General features: G+C 44.8%; 1 protein-coding gene across 1 annotated transcript; it reads left to right on the top strand.

The window, feature by feature from the left end:
* Positions 1-5,145: 5,145 nt before the first annotated feature.
* LOC100382132 (uncharacterized) lies at positions 5,146-7,441 on the top strand. The gene has a single exon (XM_020550595.2). The coding sequence runs from the start codon at positions 6,353-6,355 to the stop codon at positions 6,824-6,826; it is 474 nt and encodes a 157-aa protein (XP_020406184.1). The 5' UTR covers positions 5,146-6,352; the 3' UTR covers positions 6,827-7,441.
* The last annotated feature ends 16,806 nt before the right edge of the window (positions 7,442-24,247 follow it).

Here is a 24,247-nt window from a genome sequence, read left to right as displayed (position 1 = left end):
GCCGCACTGCCATGAACTCCAGTCGCCTCCGCTCGCTCACGGTGCACGACCTCGGGGTCCGCAAGATGACGCTGCCGCCCAAGGTCAGCCCGCGCAAGCCTTCAGCCTGGACCGGTTGTTCGGCCCCATGCTGCGCCACGGGTACGGCGAAGACGGTGTGGAGATCTCCATCCCCATCGCCTGGCTCACCAACATCCTGTCTGCCGCCATGGGATTCCCATCACCGCCTTTGCTGGTGTGCCATTCACTCGCCCGCAAGCTTCGCAGTGCCGGGGGAAAGGTTTCCAAAGACCCGCCACCAAGGATTAGTCGCTAGGGTCCAGGGAATTTGTCGTCGGTGTTGCATTCGACCGCATGTCCGCTGCGCATCGTGACTAGGGCTCAACGTCGAATATTAGCAGGTAATCTTTGTTTTCCCCAATTCACTAGACCGTAATCGTCGAGTAGGTCTTGCCGGGATGAAATTTGGGGTCTGTTTCGTTTGGCAATTGCTCGCCGGAGGGGGGGAAGACCGCCACCATCCATCGCGGCCACGATAGCTCGGGTATCGGGAGGAGACGAGGATTGGATAGCCGTCAGATTAGGAGTTAACGACTAGGATTAGTCTACTAGTACCGGTTCGACTGGGTGATTGGGACCGTCGATCGGTGTATGCATGGTGAAGATTAGATCGCGCCTTCATTAAATTGTGGGCGTCGATCTTTGATCTAACGGGTGCGATTGCTTACCGGTTTGGAGTTGGAAAGATTTAATCTGGACCGTCCAAACCTAATCCGAAGGCCAGAAACAAATGATACCCTTTCGTTGTGACCACTTTGCAAAATAGACCCCCTAGTATAGGGAAATCAACCCGCTATCCTGCATATAGCGCTCTGTGTCTAGGGATTCTTATGGATTAGCCCCTGTGCTTCCTAGTATTGGTGCGCTCAGTCCAGGAATTAAATAAAACCGGAAAAATAGATTTAGAAATGGATTTTGAGTATAAAAATAATTGTAAAACTTGGTTTAATTCATAGAAAATTCATATGTAGTCCAAATTAATCCATTTCAGTTTCTATAATTTTGTAATAATGTTGTTTATCACCATGTGTCTCTGTTTTAACATGAAAATGGTATTAAAATTTATTTCTTAATTAACCACGTATCAAATACATAAAACCTTAGAAAAGTCATAACTCCTTCGTTTTAACTCCGATTTGATCCGTTCAAGTTGCGTTAGTCTCGTAGAAACGCGTAGATCATTATTATGCGGTATATTCTTATGTTTGGTGTGATGTTAATTTTATCTATACCATGTTTGTTTGTATTGCAACGACTAACGCGAGGACACGTGTCATCTGGAAAGCAAATTGGTACCTAGAATCTCAAGTGCCAGGCAAGTTGTGCCCTTGACCACTTTTTACCCTATAATGTTCTTTAATGTCACTTATTCATGCATAGGTTAATTTTGATGGGACCCAATAGGTCACCCTAGATTGTTTATCTCATTACCTTGTTTACCTTTGAATCACTTGGGTAGTTTGCTATTGCTTTACATGGTTTTGGGATAATCATTTATATCTATGTTCCAATTATTCTTGTTATTCTATTTATGTTCATGTCAAGTTCATTAATGTTAATTGGAACATAGAGCTTAACTTGAGTAACACGTGCCACCACAAGGGTTTAATGGGACGCCCTTGGCTGACTAATTACGAAAGCTAGTGGAAGACTACCTTACCCGAAAGGGGCAAGGGCAGTAGGGGAGTGGTCAGTGTAGGGAGGTCCTTGGTTGATTTTGCTGCGATGGCGGTCAGTCAAGAACCCTGCATTGGAACTTCCTATAAACTGTAGCGGGTTTTCGGAAGCTAGTGGAACTTTGTAAAGGCCTCGTAGTGTTGCCCTGTCGCGCTTCCTAGGTAGAGGTGTATGGGATTCGCGACCCCTTGGCAGATGGGTAGCATGACTTGTGGGTAAAGGGTACAACCTCTGCAGAGTGTAAAACTGGTATACTAGCCGTGCTCGCGGTCATGAGCAGCTCAGGACTCTCTGATGTTTAAACTATGGAACTTAAATTCAATTTTGTCATTTGCATTGCATGGGTTTGTTATTAATTTTGTTTTATTACTTTATTTATGGTTTGGTATTTACTTACACTTAGTAATTGCTAATAAAATTTTGACCAACTACTTAAAAGCAATGCTCAGCTTTAACCCCTATCATTGATTAGCCTTACACATCACATGAACTCACACCTTTGTGAGTTTATGCCCACTGGTTCTCCACAACTTGTTGAGCTATGATCATGTGTGAGCTCACCCTTGCTGTCTCACACCCCCCCACAGGAGAAGAGCAGGTGGTTCAGGAGGAGCCACAAGGCGAGGAGTATGATCTGATCTAGGTGGCGTTTCTCAGTTGACATTGGCGCCGACGATCCTTAGTTCGTTTTACTTTTATATTTTATTTTGTAATAAGTCTTCCGCTATGTAATAAATACTCTAATGTTTTATGACATTTATCTCTATACACTCTGTTATTATATATGTTGTCTTCTTGGCGCATGTATGAGATGCACCTGGCTTTGTTCCTTAAAGCCGGGTGTGACATCCCCCCTCCCCGGCCGCCTATAAAAGGGACCGCCCGAGCTCCAGTTTTCTTCACACCAGCTTCGGCCACCTCTCTCCCCCTTCCCCAAGCTCAATCGAGCCAGCGCGCCGCCCTCTTCCTCCACTCCGGTGAGCTCTCCCTCCCTTCTCTGGTGGCCTAGAGTCAAATTGGTTTGGCTCATGAGTTTCACCACTTCACCACGAACACGACGCACCCTTTCCCTTCACCTATTACACCCGTAGGCCTCGCCGGCGACCTCACCACCGCGGGCGCCCGCCACCTCACTGCGGACCGACCGTTCTAAGCCCCCACCAGCCAAATTGACCCCTCCACCATGACCCACTATCCCCACCCGTGCTTCGCCACCTCCCCAATCGCCAGGAATCGGGTCACCGGTGGAGAAACGTCGTCGAGCTCCGGCGGCCGGTTTCCTCTCGGCCGAACCCTCCCGTCACCCCCCTCGCTGGCTTGTGGGCCCGCGCCCAAGGCGCCTTCCCCGCGCCGCTCCCGTTGGCGGGCCGAGCTGGGCCGCCTGCCCGCGTGGCCGCGCGCGTGCCCTGGCTGGGCCGAATTTGTGGCAGAACCTCCCAAGTTATTGGACCCACATGCACCTGCCCTTGTCTCAAATACCTCAGACGGCTATGCATGTGCACCAAATAACTTAACGGGATCTGTCTGAGTGCCCCAAGGACCTCAGATAAACCACTTACAACCAGGACCGCAGGATTAAGTAAACACAAATCACACACCAACAATTTTGCAGCGGAAATCTTATTACCAAACAAGTTACAACAAATTTACATTGTACATGATCGGAGTGATTACAAAGGTGATTCAAAGTGATAAACTTTGAACTGTTATAAATTATTTATAATTTTGAAATATATGCTAGCTCAAGTGACCATCCTTAATAAGAAGTATAGAAGAGTTACTTAGACTTATAAGAAGGTCGTGCCCACCGGCGCTTAACACCATCCATAGCAGCACAATTCTAGTACCTGCAACAACATGGGTTCGAAAACCCTGAGTACAAAGTGTACTTTCGCAAGTCTTACCTGTCTAAAGAAAAAGACTCTCAAGGATACGCTGGCTATTGGGAATCAAGGTATAGCTTGTCAAGAATCAAAGACTCTTTTGCAGAAAAGATTACTATGAATGGATCCTTAAAAATCCATTTTTACTTGTCAGGTTAAGTAAAGTTACTTGCATCTAGAGTTCTTTCTACCCTAGTTCAAGCACTTGGCCTACACTAGCCGTTTTTTTATCATCCCTTTAGATCACTGGATTGCTACATGTAGGGCAGTGACCAAGTCTTCATGTCCGAGAAGTAATGGCGATCCGAATCGATTAATACCTAGCTGGGGATCTCCAATCACACGACATATGTAGCACTTAACCCTTGCATATGTCAACTCGCCACCGAGGTTCTTAAGACCAGATCGGGTTCACGTCAGCCGAGAGCACAGATACACCACCGTCCAGCCTCTTGCCACGGAGGGTACACGCTACTCTCGCCATCTCTCCACTCCCATTGCATGTTGTCCTATTCTGGTATTAGTCTGCCCGAGGCAAAGCTTACCCATGATGAGGCATGTGACCAGTTAAAAGGTCCTCAATCAGCAAGCCTACATCGACACGGTCCTTAATTGACTCAGACGGAGACACTACACCGAGACTCCCTTCTCGTGCAACTCAACCGCCCGGTCTCAGCTTTATTATTTTCAACCCAAAGTTTGGTACCTGGTAGAGGTACATCTTTTCCGATGTTGAACCCATCAAGGCCCTGATGGATCCACCATCACAAGTTTTTCTTTTCGAAAACATTCCCACCCACTGAAGCATAACTTTTGTTTTAAAACAAAACATTTTTGTTTGCTAAAGCAAGGCTAAGCATCATAAAATTATTTTCAAAAAGGGTATCAAGGAAGGGTAATCAATTTTCAAAGGAAAGAAATGCATCAATTGTTTAGCACACAACTCCTATCACCTAATGCATCAAACAAGGTGATAAAAGATTTTAAAACAGCAAGGAGGTGGCAAATGCACCAGGGCTTGCCTGAATAACACTAAGTTAGTGTTGTTAGACGTCGATCACTTGACGACCATCCTTTGGCTTGGCACTCGTTCAGTTTGTCCATCTTCCAGTTCGTTCATCAGCATTATCTCTCGGAGAAGCTCACACTTTCCATTCTCTTGTGGTCGACTCAGCTTTGGTCCTCCATATCAGGTAGTCAATTAACGTACCTGAATGAAATGCATTATGCACATGAATGCATATAGACAAGAATATTACAAACCTAAATAGTGCTACGCGATAGCGAATTAAACACCTAGCGGTGAGGCGTTGTATCGTTTCATACGAAAACACTAGTTATCGACGTATGATTAAGTACAATGATTACGCTTCTTTAGATTAACCGAATCTAACGCATATATCACGAAACAACAAACTATACACATTTAATATAATTAGCCTAAACACAACTTATCAGCTAATTAATTAAATTCTACACTTATCCCTTGCTTTATAAATTATACCACATCACTCACAAAGAACTATTTTAATTTTATTTCACACCTCATCTATTTTACATGTCAACAATTAATCAAACATTTCAAGTTTGACTACCAAAATACCTCACAAAAATCAACGATGACAGCATTATCGGATAATCATTTGGAATACTAAATTAATTCTTCATGCCACTAATTTGGCATACTTCATAAGTAAAACCAATTTGAACACACTCGACAGACACGTCCGGTCGGGTACTCCTACGTAACTAGCATTTTAAATCTAAGTTTTACCTTGCAAAATTAGTACGCCATAATCATGTCCTCACATGCGACAAGATATTTTGGCAACCATCTAATATAACTATGACATGTTTATGCTTCGATCAAGATAATCGTCGCGATTAATATATCTATTCAATCCATTAATAAAAATAGTTAACTAAAGAACGGTTACCGATTCAACTAGAATTCCAAGCCAACGTTGACGATTCTTGTTCAGGCCTTCTGTCGAGCTCCTGGCAAGCGCCCTGTGAGTTCCACTTCTTCACTCAAACTTCTAAAATTGCAGCGGTGATCGAAGACGAGCACGTAGAGGCAGAGTTGGAGCGAACACGATGACAGCAAGGTTGCTGCTATCCGAAACACGGATCCGGCGACGAAGAACCAAAGTTGTCGACGATGGGGTCCCTGACGAGCGTTGCTTTCGAACTTCATTTTTATCTTGAACCATAGCTCTATTCTCACTCCCACACACACGCAGGCGAGGCAACCACAAAAGGAACTTGACGACGATGGCAGACACAAATATAGACATGATGCCAGGGCGTCGAGTAATGCCCAGCAATCACGACAAAGCTGACTGCGAGTAGGATAACGATGCGGTACTGAGTGGCGCGCGAGCAGAGAGGCACAAGAGCTAGCGAGTTCGGACGGCTGGAGCAGAGTAAATTTGAGGGCCAGGCGAGACGGGCAGCGTGACGATGCCGACCACAACGAGCACGACGTCCGGGGCACAGCAGGGGACGACGGAAGGGAGAGCGACACAGGGGCGAGCTGGATATCGACGGTGTTGGGGTTCTGCGACAAGGCAAGGTCGAGCACATAGAGCGACTAGCTACGGATCTAGAGCAGGCCGAGCGAAGCTCGTGGCTGCGCGCAGGGAAAACCAGGAGAGCGCGCGGCGGGGCGAGCGCAGGGAATAGGAGGAGCGGCCGAGCCGGGCAGCTGTGGCCAGGGTGAGCAGGAACACATGCGAGAGGTCGAGACCGAGCAGAGAGAGCAGCCTGGCAGCGTGGCGGCCCGCGTCCGCAACAAGCGGGCTGGGCACCAAGCAGGAACTGAGCGGTCGCAGAGGAGAAACGACGGTGAGCAGAGAGCTTCGCGTGTGCAGGAAGCTGGGAGCTTGGGCAAGACCGAGCAGAGGGCACATCTACACGCGCAAGCAGGGAGAAGGGCACCGTGGCAAGCGCAGGGGAGCAGCGCGGTCAGCCATGGAAGCAGGGGCAAGCCAGGAGCTGGGAGGGAGATGGGGCTGGGCGCGCACGACCACCAAAGCGCGGTGCAGGGAGGCCGAGCGGCACATCATCACGGCCGGGACAATGGTGCCATGTATGGAGTCTACAGGGGCACCATGGCCAGCAGGGAGATGGGCACCAAGCACCGGAGATGGAGGAATGGGTGGGGAAGGGGCTCGGCTGGGAGATCCGGCCAGGTGCGGCTGTGAGAAGCTCGAGGCACGCCATGGGAGCCGCGCGGTCTGCCGAGTAGGGAGCCGGCGCGCAGGGAGCTCCGAGCAGAGGGACGCAGTCATGGTGGACGGATCGGCGCCATGGGCAAGAGAGCACAGAGCAGAAGGAGCTCCGGCAAGGAGAGAGTCGAGGGGAAGACGAGGAGCTGGGACGGTCAGTTTCGTCACGCGCGCCTCCGCAGCCTGCACGCGCTAGTCTCCGCGGCCGACTGCGCCCGCGCGGCCAACCCGACGGCAAAAGCGAGCTAGAGCAGAAGGGGCGCGACGAAGGAGGCTCGGTACGAAAGAACTCCGAGGAGGGGCAAGCTCGCGCGGCAGGGAGGAGCTGGGGGGTCGCGACGAGCAGAGAGGGTGAGAGCGAAGGGGCGGCTGGGCAGCTTGAGGAGGAGAAGAGGGTCTGGGCGCGTAGAAGACGAGCACGGCTGGGAAAAATCAGGCGAGGGGCGGCGGGATCTTTTTCCCTGAGCGGCGGCCGGATAAAGACGAGGGAACGGCGGTGGCTGAAAAAAAATCGAGAGAGAGAACGGCTGAAGATATTCCTTTTTTTAAATTTCTTCCCTTTTTACCGAAAATCACAGATATTTTTGAATCAAGATTTTTAGCGATTACAAAAAGGTTGACTTGCGACACGATTCGATTCGATTCGAAATCTGATAAATTTATCTGGGGTCTAAACATCTGATTCCATGGTTACGGGCAATTTGTGTGATAATCGAATCTCAATTATAATTCCTTGATTATCAACCTCACGCACGATTTCTCTCAGAGCCTGCGTGATTCATATTATTTTGCCCAAACATTTTAGTCGTCGAGTTCAAACTAATTTGCCCGGGATAAAATCGCAAGAGCAGGTCGAGCTTCCGAATTCGGATTCGCGCGAGCGATGAATTTTAAATAATCACCGGACCCACCGATTTTCGGAACAACTATGTTCCGAACATCGCGAAAATTTAGGAAGAGTACGGAAAGATAAAAACGATGTCGAACTCGCGACCGACGAAACTGATGCGATATTAAAAACGCGATAGGTGAAGATGTTTAAAATTTAGCATCTGTTTTATCCGCTGATATTACGTGCTTAGATCCATACTCGTTGTCGAGCGGAATATAAACACCAGGGATGTTACAACCCTCCCCCCTTTAAGTCTCGTCACAAGATTCAGAGCGAAAGACCTTTAAGAGTAAAGAAGCATGTAACCCATGTCCATATCAGCGATAATCATGAGACAGTTCTAGGCAAAGATGAGTGTCTCAGAAGGTTGTTTCTTTAGTGGACATATCATGTATCGCCGTAAGTTAATTTAGAGATGCCCACTAATAGAGACGATGTCTGCCCGAGGAACACATAAGGTTCCATGTGTGCAGTTTGCTTTTTCTGATGACACTCTACTATCTGAGTCTGTTGGGCGGGCGGTAGATACACGATTTTACCCAAACAGAACCAGATGCAACCTCTTGGGTAACACACACATAAAGAGGTTTACCAACAAGTGGTCACTGGAAATTCATAGCACATAAGACGAGTGTGGATGTCGAATAACATCACAGTTGACCCGTGGCTAGCTAGAAAATCCAAGTCCCTGAAAAATGATAGAGACTCAAAAAAAATACCAGCGAAAGGATTTTTAGATGTTGACTTCGCGATCAATCCACCTTTTCAAGTACTAAACATGGCTCGACTTGATCACACATGCTGGAAAAGCACACGTGAGGCAATCGAGGCATGACTATAGCGATAATTAGGTGGCTATCAGTCGATTTAACTTGATTCTTGTAAGTACTTTCTTTAGGGTGGGTTGAACCAAAGTGAGTTCAGGCAAATCGATAAAACAATTTCTAAACTCAACCTTTGTTCACAATGCAGTTACAAGCTAGTAAAACCAACTTGTTGAACTACTTTTGACATTGAGCAAGTCCTCTCGGTACCATCGGTAAGCCAAGGGTTGAGAGTTCACTTTTGGTTAACAGGAGATCATACACTTAAGTAGAAATCCATTTGGTCATGTTGTTCATCCGTTTCTTTATGCGAGATGAACAGACTTGGTTCGGGAATACATGGATTAAATAAGAGAGCGAATGAACAAACTCCTGCATCTCAGCAGCTGGGAAAGCCAATCTCCATTGTGAGAGCTAATTAGCTGTCTTCCAACACTAATAAGCTCCAAGGCTTCACCTTTACAAGAAAGGATGCCAAGGGAACGTGTATGTGTGAAGTCACCATCAAAGTCAAGGAAAAGAGACCACACATGAAAGGGGTATGCCCTTTTGATCCAACGGAGATGATAAATGTTGCTTGATCACTCGACCAACAACATAGAAATTGTTTCAAGGGAAATGTTTACGGCGATCACACATCAGTGTAGTTCCACAATGGATCATGATCAGAGACCTCGGTACCCGCATGCGCCAAGCAGCAGAATCCTGTGTGCGCATTCACAGGAGGCTCTCAGTTTCGCCGCGGTACCATAAGTCCTTAACCATGACACCATTACCAAACTGGCACCAATAATGAATCTCATGTGGTAAGAACAATTTGTGTAGAGATAACATATTGATATAATCTCATAATGGATTATGACTACTAACTGTGATACTAGCGTGTACCGAGCAGCACAACCTTGTGTGTATACCCACAGGAGGCCCTCAGTTTTCGCACAACATCATCAATTTTAGTCATAACACCAATACCAGACTGTTGGGGGTCTGCTTCGTCGCCGAAGGTCCTTTAAGAAGAAACACCTTCGCAAGATCAGCACAGAAGCAAACACTGGCGCGAAGGTACACGCCAAAGCTACCATCCAAGGAGCTTTGGCATAGCGACATTGTTGGGGACTTGTTCTCAAATGCTATGAGTTAAGAACAAGGCAACACAGAAAATGTTAATCGTTAAAGCCCTTCGTCCTTCGAAACATTATTTCCCTTAGGGTATAATGGTTTTCGGACGAAGGTTATGAAGGATATACCTTCATAAATTCATTATATAATGACGAAGGATGAAATGTAAGAAATATAAATGACAACATGAGCAATTATGCATTATTATTAAGCATAAACGGAAATATCGTTGAATTACAAGTATACCTTCAACTGGAAGGAGATGATAGTACAAGCGTGACGCAAAAAGCGAATGCCAAGTCAGCGTGAACAGTACAGGGGTACTGTTCACCTATTTATAGGCGCGGGACACAACCCATACAAAATTACATTCATGCCCTTTACACTTGATAATAACTCTATGGTAATCTGTCGAGGTCTAAATAGCCTTTTTATCTTTAAGTCGGTTTCCCCTTCTGCTGTCACGCCGAAGCTTTCCTGCTCACACCTTCGGCTCTGTATCAACCTTCGTATTACTCTGGTCTACTGCGATGCTGACTTGAATCCGAAGATACCTGTTCACACATTATACTCCAGAAATACTATTAAATCCTGTTTTTGAGGACCTTCGGATGCCGAAGGTCCCCAACAGTAGCCCCTCGCAATATTAATTTGTTTAAAATAATAAATTTAGATTGCGACATGGACGAAGGCTTTACGCCGAAGGTCCGAAAAAACACCTTCCCTTTGCTAGAATAGCAACATTCACTGACAAGCGGGGTCTTTCAATTTTCAACGCACTTGGCGTATAAATAGGGCGATACCGCAAACTCATTTGACACACTCTCTGGCCAACTGCTCCTGCTGACTCAATTTTTAGCTCTTGCGCACTAAGATTTGCTAAGCTTTTAGTTTTGAAGCTTCGGCTTTGAAAATAGTTTTTTAGCATCTCCGAAGATGTCCGAAGATAAAAAGACTGCTGCTGAGACGAAGCTGAGCCTCGACGAAGAGAAAAATTTGGGGTTTCTTATAGCGATGTCAAAGACCAACACAGAAAAAATCACCAAGGAGATTCTGGAAGGTTTGTCTGAAGATACTGGTGACAGTGACAGCTATGATGTGGACAGTGGTGGTGAAGACTCCGAAGATCGTCCCTGGCGACCAAGCCATTCAGTTTATGGTAAATCAACTATCAAAGAGAATCATCTTGTCAATATGAGAGGAAGGTATTTCCGGGATTTGTCCATTGTGAGGGCGGACGAAGGAGAAAAAACTTGCCCACATCCCGAAGAGAATGAAGTCGTAGTGTACCGAAGCTTTTTGAAAGCTGGACTGCGATTTCCCTTGAGCAGCTTCGTTGTGGAGGTGCTGAAAATATTCGAAATCTATCTCCATCAACTTACCCCCGAGGCAATTATAAAGCTGAATATCTTCGTGTGGGCCGTGAGAAGCCAGGGTCTGAAGCCTGATGCAAAAAGCTTCTGTAATATACACGGATTATCATACGAGACAAAACCTTGGGGTAAGGAACAGTATCACAATAATTTTGGCTGCTACAGTTTTGTTTCTCGGTCCGGGTCAAGCTGCCCCGTGCCAACCTTTCGGAAGAGATGGCCCGGCGACTGGATGACAGAATGGTTTTATGTGAAGGATGATCTGACAATACGAGAAGATATCAAAGGTATAATTATGCGCCCTATCTGGCAAAGCTTCGGCCTTCGGAGGCCGAAGGTTGAAATGAATGAAGCTGCCGAAGAATGCCAGAGGGCCTTCGGCGCAGTCTGCTCTTTTATTGGAACGAGAGACCTAGTACAAGAGCATATTGCCTTCAGGGTATGGCCGCTCGCAGAGAAATGGGAAATGCCACAGGAAACCGTAAAAGAGGCCGACGAAGGTGGACTTATCAGATTGAAGTACACTTTTAAATTTGGAGATAAATTCGTTGAGCCAGATGATGACTGGTTAAAAAGTATTGAAAATTTAAGTGATGAACTGCTTGGGGCTTATTCGAAGGCCGAAGACACTGCAATGTCAGCAGCCTTCGGAGGCCGAAAAAAGAAGAGGCTGAATCGGGTATTTGATGCAATCGGGTTTGTCTACCCTGACTATTGCTATCCCATTCGAAGGCAGAAGAGAAAAAACACAACCTCTGCAAAAGAAGAAGCTGCAACTGCTCCTAGCGAGCCAGAACCGGAAAGAAAGAAGATAAAGGTCCTTACACATCGGCCGCGCTATATTGAACCAGCTTCGGTGCCTGAGTTTACCGGAGAAACTTCTTCGGCCACCGAAGCTGAAAAACCAGCCGAGCCAACCTTGCTGCCAGAAGTCGCAGAAACGGCCGAAGTGCCGACAAAGGTAGAATTGGAACAATCAAAGATTTTGTTATCAGAAACGAAAGAGAAAGCCGAAGCGCCATCCACAGAAAAAATGGAAGAGGTAAAAGAAGCAACTGAGGGATCCAAAACATCAGAAGTTTTGAGTCCTGCAGCAAACATTGAGACAGTAAAAAATCAAAAAGTGCCAGTAGTGACTCCGAAAAGAAAGAGAATGGCTAATGTGCTAGATGTACTGGAAACGATCAAATCTTCAAGCACACCTCCGAAGAGGGCTGCTGTCATTTCTGAAACAACAACTGAAATTTCTGGTTCTAAAGCTCCCGGGCAAGAGACTGAAGCCGAAGCTGGGCCCTCAGAGCCTGCAAAGATAAAATCCTTGGAAAGTGAGGCAGAAAAAATAACAAAGCCAACTTTTGTTGAAGAAACCGGTGTCATTGCCCCCGAAGCATCCCCCAAAATTCGTGATTATATTGTTCGTCATGCTTTGGGGAAAAAACTATCAGAAAAAGAAGAACAAGAGGCCCAGCACTACGCCCAAAAACTGAAATATCCAAAGGGGGCGTTAATATTCAATGGCAGTGGAGAAGAAGACTTCTTGTATTGTCTCCCCGACAGCAAGGAAATTTCTGTCTGTCGGGAGATGAGCAGGAGCTTCGGATTCCCAACTTTAGAGGACGGGCTCTCGGTGCTGTCGAAGAACGATCTGGCCGACAGCCTGGCTTACAATAGCTTAAAGGTGCGACAAATGAAATCCTTGTATTTTTTGTTGAGTCCAGAATTTTTCGTTTGTTTAAACCTATTGACGCACACATATTTCTCTTTGCAGGGTCTGATACTTAGCAATGCCCTCAGGGCACAGAAAAATGCTGAAGACGAAGGGTGTTCTATAGCCCTGAGCAACCTTCGCTCTGAAGTTATTGAACTGAGGAACGAAGGTCTCGAAAAAGATAAAATATTACACTCATTGATAAATAAAATAAAGGAAGACGAAGCTGCTTTTAAAGGTCAAGCTGAAGCTCAGAAGCGCGAAATTGAAGATCTTCGGAGACAACTGGCCAGAGCCAAGGAAGAACGCATACTTGAAGAAACAAAGCGAGAACTCAGCGACCAATGGGCAGATCACCTAGAAATAACTGTGGAAGAGCTTCGTTCGTCCAGAAAGAGATGCTATAACAAATCCATAGAGTGTGTTAAGAAGTTAAAAGCTAGCTTCACCAGGGTCGGCGCCTTTTCAAGCGAAGAAAACTTTACGAGAGGCAATCCCGAAGGTCCCATCGAATGGATCGACCACGAAGCTGAGGCCTTCGAAGAAATTTTAAATAGCCGTGGAGATATATGCGCCTTCTCTGGTGCCAGAGGAATTGCCACCATCTTAGAGAAGAAGGGCTGCGAACATGTAAAAATTTTAGCACAATCCGAAGCTGCTTTGTCCTTTGAAGATGCAAGAGATCCTTCGGCCGAAGCTAGTATAATTGGTGGAAATTTTTTTACCGATATCTGGGATAATGGTGGCCGAGAAATGGCTGGAGAAATTATTCGAAGAAGTGAAAAGGGCATTCACGATGCTAGAGAAGTAGCTGAGGCTGCTGAAAAGAGCGCAGAGGCCGAAGGTCAATTAGGTATTAACTAATAGTTTTTATTGTGTTGCAATCTTAGGCTTTAAGATTTGTTTGCGATTTGTAATAGCAATGTAGCCGTATCCTGTCTTACTTCAGATCCTGCTAAAGCGTCTTCGGGCCCTCAGCCGAAAGGAGACGACGAAATTAAAAAGATGGCTGAAGATATTATGGACGAAGTCGTTAATCGGCTCCTGAACGAAGCTGCAGAAGTCGTTTTGAGAGAAGATTAAGTATTTTTGTAAAAAACTTCTGAAATGTAATATACTGTAACATTTTGTAACTCCAAATGTAATATACCTATTTTTGTTAGTCAATTCTTTACGATGCATGAAACTTTACACGTACCGCTTTTGAGTCTTTGACGAAAAAACACCTTCCCTTCTTTTCATGCTTCGTGAAGAAGAATTTTTCTTTGTCGCAACAATATCCAATGTTCTGATGAATAATATCCAGGCTTCGTGAAAATATTTTCCGAAGCTACACTTCCGAAGATCAATGATGTATCTTTTTGTGACTATGATTTCTCCCCTTTTTTTCAAAGCGTTCTTCCGTAGATTGATAATGTGTCCACCTCTTGTGCCATGTGCAAAATGATGTATGATGCTTATGCTATGCGAAATGATGCGATGATGTTATGTTATGTGAGATGATGTTTATTCCGAAGATACATACGCATCCCTGCAATAAAACACAATCTTTTATAAGCCTCCCTTAGGAGCTTCTTCGCCTTTTACTTCAGCGGAATCAGCGTTTATTTTTCGCTGTAAGCCTCCCTTAGGAGCTTCTTCGCCTTTTACTTTCAGCGGTATTCGCGTTGACTTTTCGCGCTTCGCCTTTTACTTAGGCGGTATCAGCGTTGACTTTTCGCTGTATGCTCTGCATTCCCTTTGGAACGACTTTGGAGCAGAAAACTTACACTGCGCTCCCTTTGGAACGACTTTTTTGTGACTTCGGCAAACTTACTCTGCGTTTCTTAGAACGACTTTTTGTTGCTTCGAAGAATTTTCGATAGTTCGAAGGTCCTCTTTGTTATCACTAGTCTTTGAACTTTAATCAATATAAGCCTGTGAAGAAAATATATTTTCCTTGTAGGAATCAACGAAACTAATTACATGAAACCTAAACAATGTCCTTTATTACAGAAAATAAAACCGAATGAAAAAGATTGCTATTAAGGTAGGATATTTGTCAATAGATGTGCTTTGACTCTGGCACAGTGCTATTGACTGTACGAGCTTCGGACTGCTCTCTGAAGTCCCTCTGGTGTGGAGCATACTGGCTCCCTTCTGGCTGCTGGCCTTGTTGCAACGGAGGTGGAGGCGGAGGCTGTTGCCAGGAAGCTTGAGGCTGACTCGCCGAAGCAACAGAAACTGCAGGATGATTGCCCACATACTCTGGGATGTAGGGCGAATGATACGAAGCTGTATGCATGACCTGCTTCGGCTGAACTTGTTGTGCTGCTGCTTCAGCTATTTCCTTTTGCTTCTGAATAGTAACATGGCACATCCTGGTAGTATGGCCTTTGTTCTCACCGCAGAATAAGCAAAAGATTCTTCTTGGTTGATCGCCAAATCTTCCTCCAAAGCCCCTGGCGCCTCTGCCTCTTGGAGCTGGTGGTCGGAAGGAGCTTTGCTGTTGCCCCGAAGCCTGTGAGGAACATTGTGGCCTTTGCTGTTGGCTTCCTCTATCATCATTTTGTGTAGAGTTATGAATTGATCTCACGTGCCTCGGGTAGAACCTCCCTCCGAAGCCCCTGGTCATTTCAGAAAACCTGAAAGCCTCCTCCCTTCTTTGGCGAAAATCATTATCGACCCGAATGTACTCGTCCATCTTCTGGAGCAGCTTCTCCAAAGTTTGAGGAGGCTTCCGAGCGAAGTACTGAGCTGACGGTCCTGGCCGAAGTCCCTTGATCATGGCCTCAATGACAATTTCATTGGGCACCGTTGGTGCCTGTGCCCTTAAACGCAAGAACCTTCGGACATACGCCTGAAGGTATTCTTCGTGATCTTGGGTGCACTGGAACAGAGCCTGAGCAGTGACCGGCTTCGTCTGAAATCCTTGGAAGCTAGTTAACAACAAGTCCTTCAGCTTCTGCCATGAAGTGATCGTTCCTGGTCGAAGGGAGGAATACCAGGTTTGAGCAACACTCCTGACAGCCATAACGAAAGATTTGGCCATGACTGAAGCATTGCCACCATACGAAGATACTGTTGCTTCGTAGCTCATCAAAAACTGTTTCGGGTCTGAGTGGCCATCGAATACGGGAAGCTGGGGCGGCTTGTAGGACGGAGGCCAAGGTGTAGCCTGCAGCTCAGCGGACAGAGGAGAAGCATCATCAAAAACGAAATTCCCATGATGGAAATTGTCATACCAGTCATCTTCGTTGGGAAAACCCTCCTGATGAAGATCTTGGTGTTGAGGCCTTCGGTGCTGCTCATCCTGGACAAGATGACGAACTTCTTCAGAGGCTTCGTCTATCTGCCTCTGCAGTTCAGCTAGCCTGGCCATCTTTTCTTTCTTCCTCTGTACTTGTTGATGAAGCATCTCCATATCTCTGATTTCTTGATCTATCTCGTCCTCTGGTGGTGTCGGGCTGACAGCCTTCCTTTTCTGGCTTCGGGCCTCCCGCAGGGAGACTGTCTCCTGATTGTGGTCCAGTGGTTGCAGAGCTGCAGCCCCAGTCGCTGAAGCCTTCTTCGGCGCCATAACGAAGGTTTATGATCGCCGAAGATGTTCAAAAAACTCAGAGTGGAAGTGAGTTCACCGGAGGTGGGCGCCAATGTTGGGGACTTGTTCTCAAATGCTATGAGTTAAGAACAAGGCAACACAGAAAATGTTAATCGTTAAAGCCCTTCATCCTTCGAAACATTATTTCCCTTAGGGTATAATGGTTTTCGGACGAAGGTTATGAAGGATATACCTTCATAAATTCATTATATAATGACGAAGGATGAAATGTAAGAAATATAAATGACAACATGAGCAATTATGCATTATTATTAAGCATAAACGGAAATATCGTTGAATTACAAGTATACCTTCAACTGGAAGGAGATGATAGTACAAGTGTGACGCAAAAAGCGAATGCCAAGTCAGCGTGAACAGTACAGGGGTACTGTTCACCTATTTATAGGCGCGGGACACAACCCATACAAAATTACATTCATGCCCTTTACACTTGATAATAACTCTATGGTAATCTGTCGAGGTCTAAATAGCCTTTTTATCTTTAAGTCGGTTTCCCCTTCTGCTGTCACGCCGAAGCTTTCCTGCTCACACCTTCGGCTCTGTATCAACCTTCGTATTACTCTGGTCTACTGCGATGCTGACTTGAATCCGAAGATACCTGTTCACACATTATACTCCAGAAATACTATTAAATCCTGTTTTTGAGGACCTTCGGATGCCGAAGGTCCCCAACAGACATGCCTTGAGACGAAGGGCTGCACCGACTTAAAGAGGAAAAGACCAATCGACCCATGATAATTTGTGTCATGATTGTAACTAGTTGTAGAGTACATAAATGTAATTTTGATCGGGCTGTGTTCCGTGCCTATAAATAGGTGAACAGTACCCCTGTACTGTTCACGCTGACGGGTATTCGCTCGTGTGTCATGCTTGTACTTTAGTCTTCTGTCAAGCCGAAGGTACAAATGTAATTCAATATATTGTTATTATTCATTCATGATTATATAATAAGGACATATAAATGATGTTATATGACTATTCATGATATTTCTCATGTTTCATATGCTTCTTCTTTCATCAATGTAAACTGTGATAATGAAGGTATGTCCTTCATGACCTTCGTCCGAAGATCGTTATATCCTAAGGGAAATAATGCTTCGAAGGATGAAGGACATTAACCCTTAATATCTTTCTGTGTTGCCTTGTTCTTAATTCATAGCATTTGAGAACAAGACCGCAACCTTGGCGCCCACCTCCGGTGAACTCACTTCCACTTTTGAGCTGATGGCTTCGTTTAACAACCAACTCGAAGCACCTTCGGCTACAAAGCTGGTGCTCCCGATAACAGGCGGTTCAAGCTCAGAGCCGGCTAACAAGAAGTAGAAGAAAGAAGCGCAGAGAAGGGTGCAGGGACCCTTCATCAAGTCAAAATGGTCCCACATCCCAATCACCTTCTCCCAAGAGGACCTTCAGCTCAAAGATTACCCTCACAATGATGCTATGGTCATATCTTGTGTCATCAAGGGATTTCTGGTCCATAATGTTCTGGTTGATACAGGCAGTGCAGCAGATATCATATTTGCTAAGGCCTTCAGACAGATGCAAGAACCAGAAGATAAGATTCATGATGCTACACACCCTCTTTGTGCCTTCGGAGGAAGACAGATTGTAACACTCGGTAAAATCACAATGCAGTGACCTTCGGCTTCATCCATAACACAAGGACTGAACAGGTTGTCTTTGACATTGTTGACATGGAGTACCCCTATAATGCAATCATTGGTCGAGGGGCACTTAATGCTTTCGAAGTGATACTTCATCCAGCATATTTATGCATGAAGATACCTTCGGAACAAGGGCCCATTGCTGTCCATGGGAGTCAAGAAGCTGCTAGAAGAGCTGAAGGAAACTGGACAGATTCAAAGGCAATCCATAATATAGATGGAGCCGAAGCCTGTGAGCAGTATAAATACAAAAGAGAGAAGGTTGCTTCGGCGGATCAGCCGAAGCCTATGCTCCTATGTGAAGACATAGCAGAACAAAGGGTACTGCTGGGGTCTCAGCTATCTGAAGAATAAGAGAAGGCTTTGCTAAAATTCTTATTCAACAACAAAGATATCTTTGCTTGGTCAGCCAATGATCTCCGTGGTGTCAACAGAGATGTCATTGAGCATTCACTCAATGTGGATCCATCCTTTAGGCCAAGAAAACAAAGGCTTCGGAAAATGTCTGAAGACAAAGCTGAAGGTGCTCGGAACGAAGTAAAGAGACTTCTTAGTGCTGGTGTTATTGGAGAGGTGAAATACCCAGGATGGCTAGCCAACACTGTTATGGTGAAGAAGGCCAATGGTAAATGGAGAATGTGCATTGATTTTACAGATCTTAACAAGGCTTGTCCAAAGGACAAGTTTCCATTGCCAAGAATAGACTCTCTAGTAGATGCAGCAGCTTCTTCAGAGATCATGAGCCTACTGGATTGTTACTTAGGCTATCATCAAATATGGATGAAGAAGGAAGACGAGCCGAAGACTAGCTTCATAACTCCCAGTGGCACCTATTGCTATCTTCGGATGCCTGAGGGGCTCAAAAATGCCGGAGGAAGCTTCAGCAGAATGACAGCTAAGGTCCTTCATTCTCAAATAGGCAGGAATGTACTGACCTATGTTGATGATATCATAGTGAAAAGCACGAAGCAAGAAAATCACATTACTGATTTGCAAGAGACATTCGCCAATTTTCAGGCAAGCTGGCCTGAAATTAAATCCAGAAAAGTGTATTTTTGGGGTGAAGAAGGGCAAGTTCCTTGGCTGTTTAGTATCAACAAAGGGAATTGAAGCCAACCCAAGCAAGATTGAAGCTATCCTTCGGATGGAGCCGCCAAGCACAAAGAAAGGGGCTCAACGGCTGGCAGGTAGATTAGCATCATTAAACATATTCATATCCAGATCAGCAGAAAGAAATATGCCATTCTTTGAAATACTGAAGCCAGCCGAAGTTTTTCAATGGGGCTCGGCTCAGCAAAAAGCCTTCGAAGAGTTGAAGCAATACTTGATTGATTTAACAACACTAACTCCACCTTCGCCAGGGGCTCCATTGCTCTTGTATGTGGCAGCTTCGCACTCTGCAGTAAGTGTGGCACATGTACAGGAGAATCTAGATGGCCAAGTCAAAAAGCAGGCTCCAGTGTACTTCATCTCCGAAGTTTTAAGTTTATCAAAGAAAAATTATACAGAATTGGAGAAGGTGTTGTATGCTGTGTTAATGGCCTCCAGGAAGCTTCGGCATTAATTTCAAGCATATCACATAATTGTTCCTTCGTCACAGCCTCTGAAGGACATAATGAGGAATAGAGAAGCTACTGGAAGGATTGGAAAACGGGTTGCGGAGCTTAACGAATTCACTATTGACTATGTGCATAGATCCTCAATTCAGTCCCAAACGTTAGCAGACTTCATCGCTGACTGGACGCCAAGGGCTCAGGAAGAAGAAATAAACAAAGACGCCAAAGCTTGGACAGTGTTCTATGATGGTTCCTAGGAAACCTTCGGTCCAGGAGCGGATGCTGTCCTAGTTGCACCTTCAAAAGCCAAAACATGTTATGCAGCAAGGCTTGACTTCAGTTGCACAAACAATATTGCTGAATACGAAGCACTTCTATTGGGGCTTCGGAAGTTAAGGGCAATGGAAATAAGAAGGGCCATCCTGAAAACTGATTCTCAAGTCATTTTTGGCCATATAGACAAAAGTAGCAAGGCAAGAGACCCGAAGCTTGAAAAATATCTGGATACAGTGCGAAGCTTGGAGGTTTCTTTCGAAGGTTTTTCTGTCAAGAATATTCCAAGAGGAGAAAATGAGCATGCAGATCTGCTAGCCAAGTCAGCAGCACAGGGGTTCTTCGGTTGAACTCATGGAGAGAGCAGTGCTTGCAATTTCCCCAGTATATAGTGAAGATTGGAGGACTGAAATTATATCTTTCCTCCAAGGTAATTGTCTTTCGGATGACGAAGCTTATAATAAGAGAATGGAAGCAAGGGCAAGACCGTATGTGATAATAGAAGGGGAATTATATAAACATGGAGTCTGTTCTTCACTACTCAAGTGTTTATCAAGAGCTGAAGGTATTTAATTAATGAAGGAGATACATGCAGGTCTGTGTGGATCTCATTTTGGGTCTAGACCCTTGCTGGGAAAAGTGTTTAGACAAGGATTTTACTGGCCGAAGGCAGCTTCAGATGCAACAGAATTAGTTCAAAAATGTGAAAATTGTCAAAAATGTGCAAGAGACCAGAAACAACCTTTATCTCTCACCCAGCTAATACAGCCTACTTGGTCGTTGCAAAGATGGGGCTTGGATTTGTTAGGCCCACTTCCACCAGCGCAAGGTAATTTGAGATATGTTGTGGTGGCTGTAGAATATTTTTCTAAGTGTATTGAAGCGAAGCCTTTGGCTACAATAACTTTGGTTACAGTCTAGAAATTCTTCTGGCAAAATATTGTTTGTCGCTTCGGCGTGCTGAAGGCTATAACTGTGGACAATGGAACACAGTTTGATGCTGAAACGTTCAAGGATTTCTGTGACCAAATCGGCACGAAGATTCATTTTGCATCAGTTAGGCATCCGGAGTCAAACAGGCTGGTAGAAAGAGCAAATGACATTATAATGACGGGAATAATGAAGCTAATCTTCAATCAGCCCAGAGGAAAGTGACCAGATGAGTTGATTAAAATGGTGTGCAGCCACAATACAACCATATCAAGATCAACAGGTTTTACACCTTTTAAATTATTATTTGGTGATGAAGCTATAACTCCAGAAGAAGCTAAAGCGGGGTCAATAAGAACAACAGCTTCGACAGAAGACGAAGCTGATTACCACGTAGCAAAAGATACTATAGAAGGGACCAGACTTCAGGGTGTGGAGAACATCAATAAATACCAAGCCGAAACAATAAAATGGCGTGACAGAAAAGTTCGGTTGAAAAATATTAAGCCAGGGCATTTGGTGCTTCGGAGAGTGGCTAATCCGGACACAATAGGTAAATTACAGCTGAAGTGGGAAGGACCTTTTTTGGTGGTATCTTCGTCGAGGCCCGGTTCTTACAGATTGAAGGATATGAACGGCAACGACATACCTAGATCTTGGAATGTGGATGAGCTTCGGCAATATTATGTGTAATTTGATGTAATCTTTTTTCATTTTTTCTATGACACCCTTTTCCTTTCCAAAGGGGAGAAAGGTTTTTAATGGGGCCATATCTTATAATTTTTTTTCTTTCTTATTTAGCTCCACGAGAGCCAAATCCCCTAAAAGAATGTAAAATATAAAATCTGAGCATGCACCATCGAGTGTAGAAAAAGGAAAAAAAAGCAGGGAGAAGCTCAAAAGTCGTCCCAAAGGGGATGCAGAGCATGATGAAGCTACAAAAAGTCGTTCCTAAGGGAGCGCAGCTTAAGTTTTCTGCTCAAAAGTCGTTCCTAAGGGAATGCAGAGCCAAATACCGCCAAAATATAAGGCGAAGAAGTTCAAAAGTCGTTCCTAAGGGGATGCAGAACTTATACCACCGAAATAGAAGGCGAAGAAGTTCAAAAAACGTTCCTAAGGGGATGCGGAACTTATACCACCGAAATAGAAGGTGAAGAAGCTCAAAAGACGTTCCTAAGGGGATGCAGAGCTTAAGACTCAAAAGATGTTCCTAAGGGGATGCAGAGTTTGGGTGTGGCTTCGTATGCATGTGTTTGGACATTCATTTGCACGTTACATCACATCATTCATTGCATTCATACACATTAATTTAGACATTCGTAGGATCATCATCATCATAACATGAGTACAAACAGTTGCTTCGGCTCTGATGACAAGGCTTCGATGAGTATAAAAGAAGCAAAGTTATGCTTCGCTATGTACGAAAAGAAGGGAAGGTGTTTTTCGCCTTCGGCTCAAAAAAATACAAGTTTCATCCACATCAAAGCAGTTCATACACGGATGAAAAGGTAAAAATATATTACAAGGTATGGACAAATTTACAGAGCAATGTTTCATTCCTAAATTACAATATATTTTACAAAGATAATTCAAATTTTTCTAGAGCTTTTTGCAGCAGCTTCATCAGTATCCGTCAAGCTTCGAATCATTGACCTTCGACTTTGCCATCCTGTATATAACAAAACGGTATAAGATAAATAGAAATCTCGGGAGAAGGTAAGCAACAGGCACAAATTTAATACCAGCTTAAGATGATTTCGAGCTTCGTCACCAGCTAAGTTCCACCCACCCTTCGTCCATATTTGAGTTATGAATCTATTTCCAATGCTTCGGGCCAGGCTAGGGATGTCAGTTAAATCCGCTGGTGATAGGCTGAAGTTCGGCCTATTTACGATCTTCCCATGCGTGCAACCAGCCTTCATGAAAGCAACAGCTGTGTCGCGAGAAGCCAGCAGGGCACAGAAATCACCATGCACAGCTATAACTTCGTCAAGCGCCTCAACTTCGCCCTCAATATGTTCAAAGGTGCTTGGCAAGTCTTCAACCGAAGGTTCAATTTTTTCAGAGCTAGCACCCACTGAGTTGAAGACCTCCTTCAGCCGTTGCACGCACCGGTTGCCGAAGTTTAGACATTTGTCCTGAAGCTCTTTCAAGGATTTTTGCAAATTCGAACTCCTTTCGACTTCGGCTTCAAGCTTCGCATCAAAATTCTTCTTTTCTTGCTCGAAGCTTTCTGACTTCAGGAGGAGTTCACTATTTAATCTAACAATTTCGGCTTAGGCTTCTGCCAATGAACCCTCCATTGTTTGAAGAACAAAATCTTTCTTTTCAAGAGCAGCTTCATGATCTTTGATTTTACTCTCCAAGCCTTCAATTATAACCTCATTTTTCTTATCTTCGAGGTCCTGTTGCATCCTCAAGGCTTTACTTAGTAGCATACTCTGTGCAAAATAACCTTCATTAGCAATTACCTTCATCGTAAAACAATGAAAAGCTGAGGGAAAAATTTTACCTTGAAATTAGAATCGAATAAGCTGCCGACGATATGTTGTCGTCGGTAGCTGCTAATGTCAGCCTCAAGCTTTGGAAAACCAACACTCTTCGACAGAGTGCTGATAATCTTTGCTTCAATTCGATCTTGAATACATCTTAAGGCTTCTTCATTAATTCCGCCGAAGAGCATCACTCCTGGCTGGTAGCAACAGGATATAGCATATTCCTGTAGCTCCTCCTTCTCAGCCTTGGATAATTCTTGACCAATTATATTTTGAAAGTTGAAGCCCTTTTCTTCTGAAATATCTTCGGCGATTTCCTTCCTTTTTTCAGGCGCTGTGGCCAGGACTTCTTCTGCAGCAGCAGCAGTCTCCTCCGCAGCCAAATCCAAGAGTACTTTATCGATATCAGATAATGTACTTTCCCGGTTGGTAGCTTCGGCAGTCGCAGCTTCGGCAAAAGCAGCAGCTTCGGTAGCTGGTGTTATTTTTTATGCTGAGGCTGGCGATGTCGTTTCTTCAATAGCTTGCATAACAGTAATAATCCTCTCCTTTTTTGCCCCAACCGCCTTTTCGCTGCCGAAGGCTCGTCCTTCTTCTGTAAAAGCTTCGTCAGTTGTGGCCCCAGTGGACTTAGCAGCTTGATAGGTAAGGATTCGGTCATTACCTTTAAAATTTCTTCTACTTCGATAGTAGAAGGTGTCGAAGGAGCTCCCTCTTCAAAATCAGCCATCTTCGGCTCTGGAGTTGCAGCCATCTTCGGCTCTGGAGTTGCATTTTTTCTCTTCTTCGAGGTTGTCACCTTCGGCTCAGGGCTAGATTTTCTCTTTTTAAAAGTTTTTTCATCTTCTTTTACCATCCTAGCAGCCTGTCTGCGCATAACCACAAAAAAATCATCATCAGATGAGCTACATTACCAGACGAAGGCCAGAGAAGATGGGCTACATGAAAATTTTGGCTGTTAT

Source organism: Zea mays, chromosome 3 (assembly GCF_902167145.1).
Source record: "Zea mays cultivar B73 chromosome 3, Zm-B73-REFERENCE-NAM-5.0, whole genome shotgun sequence".
NCBI lineage: Eukaryota > Viridiplantae > Streptophyta > Magnoliopsida > Poales > Poaceae > Zea > Zea mays.
Note: the sequence above shows the minus strand (reverse complement) of the source record. Positions and strands in the feature narration are given on the sequence as shown.

Excerpts from the sequence above, each read along its gene's own strand:
- LOC100382132 (XM_020550595.2), top strand. The coding sequence starts at position 6,353 with ATGCGAGAGGTCGAGACCGAGCAGAGAGAGCAGCCTGGCAGCGTGGCG.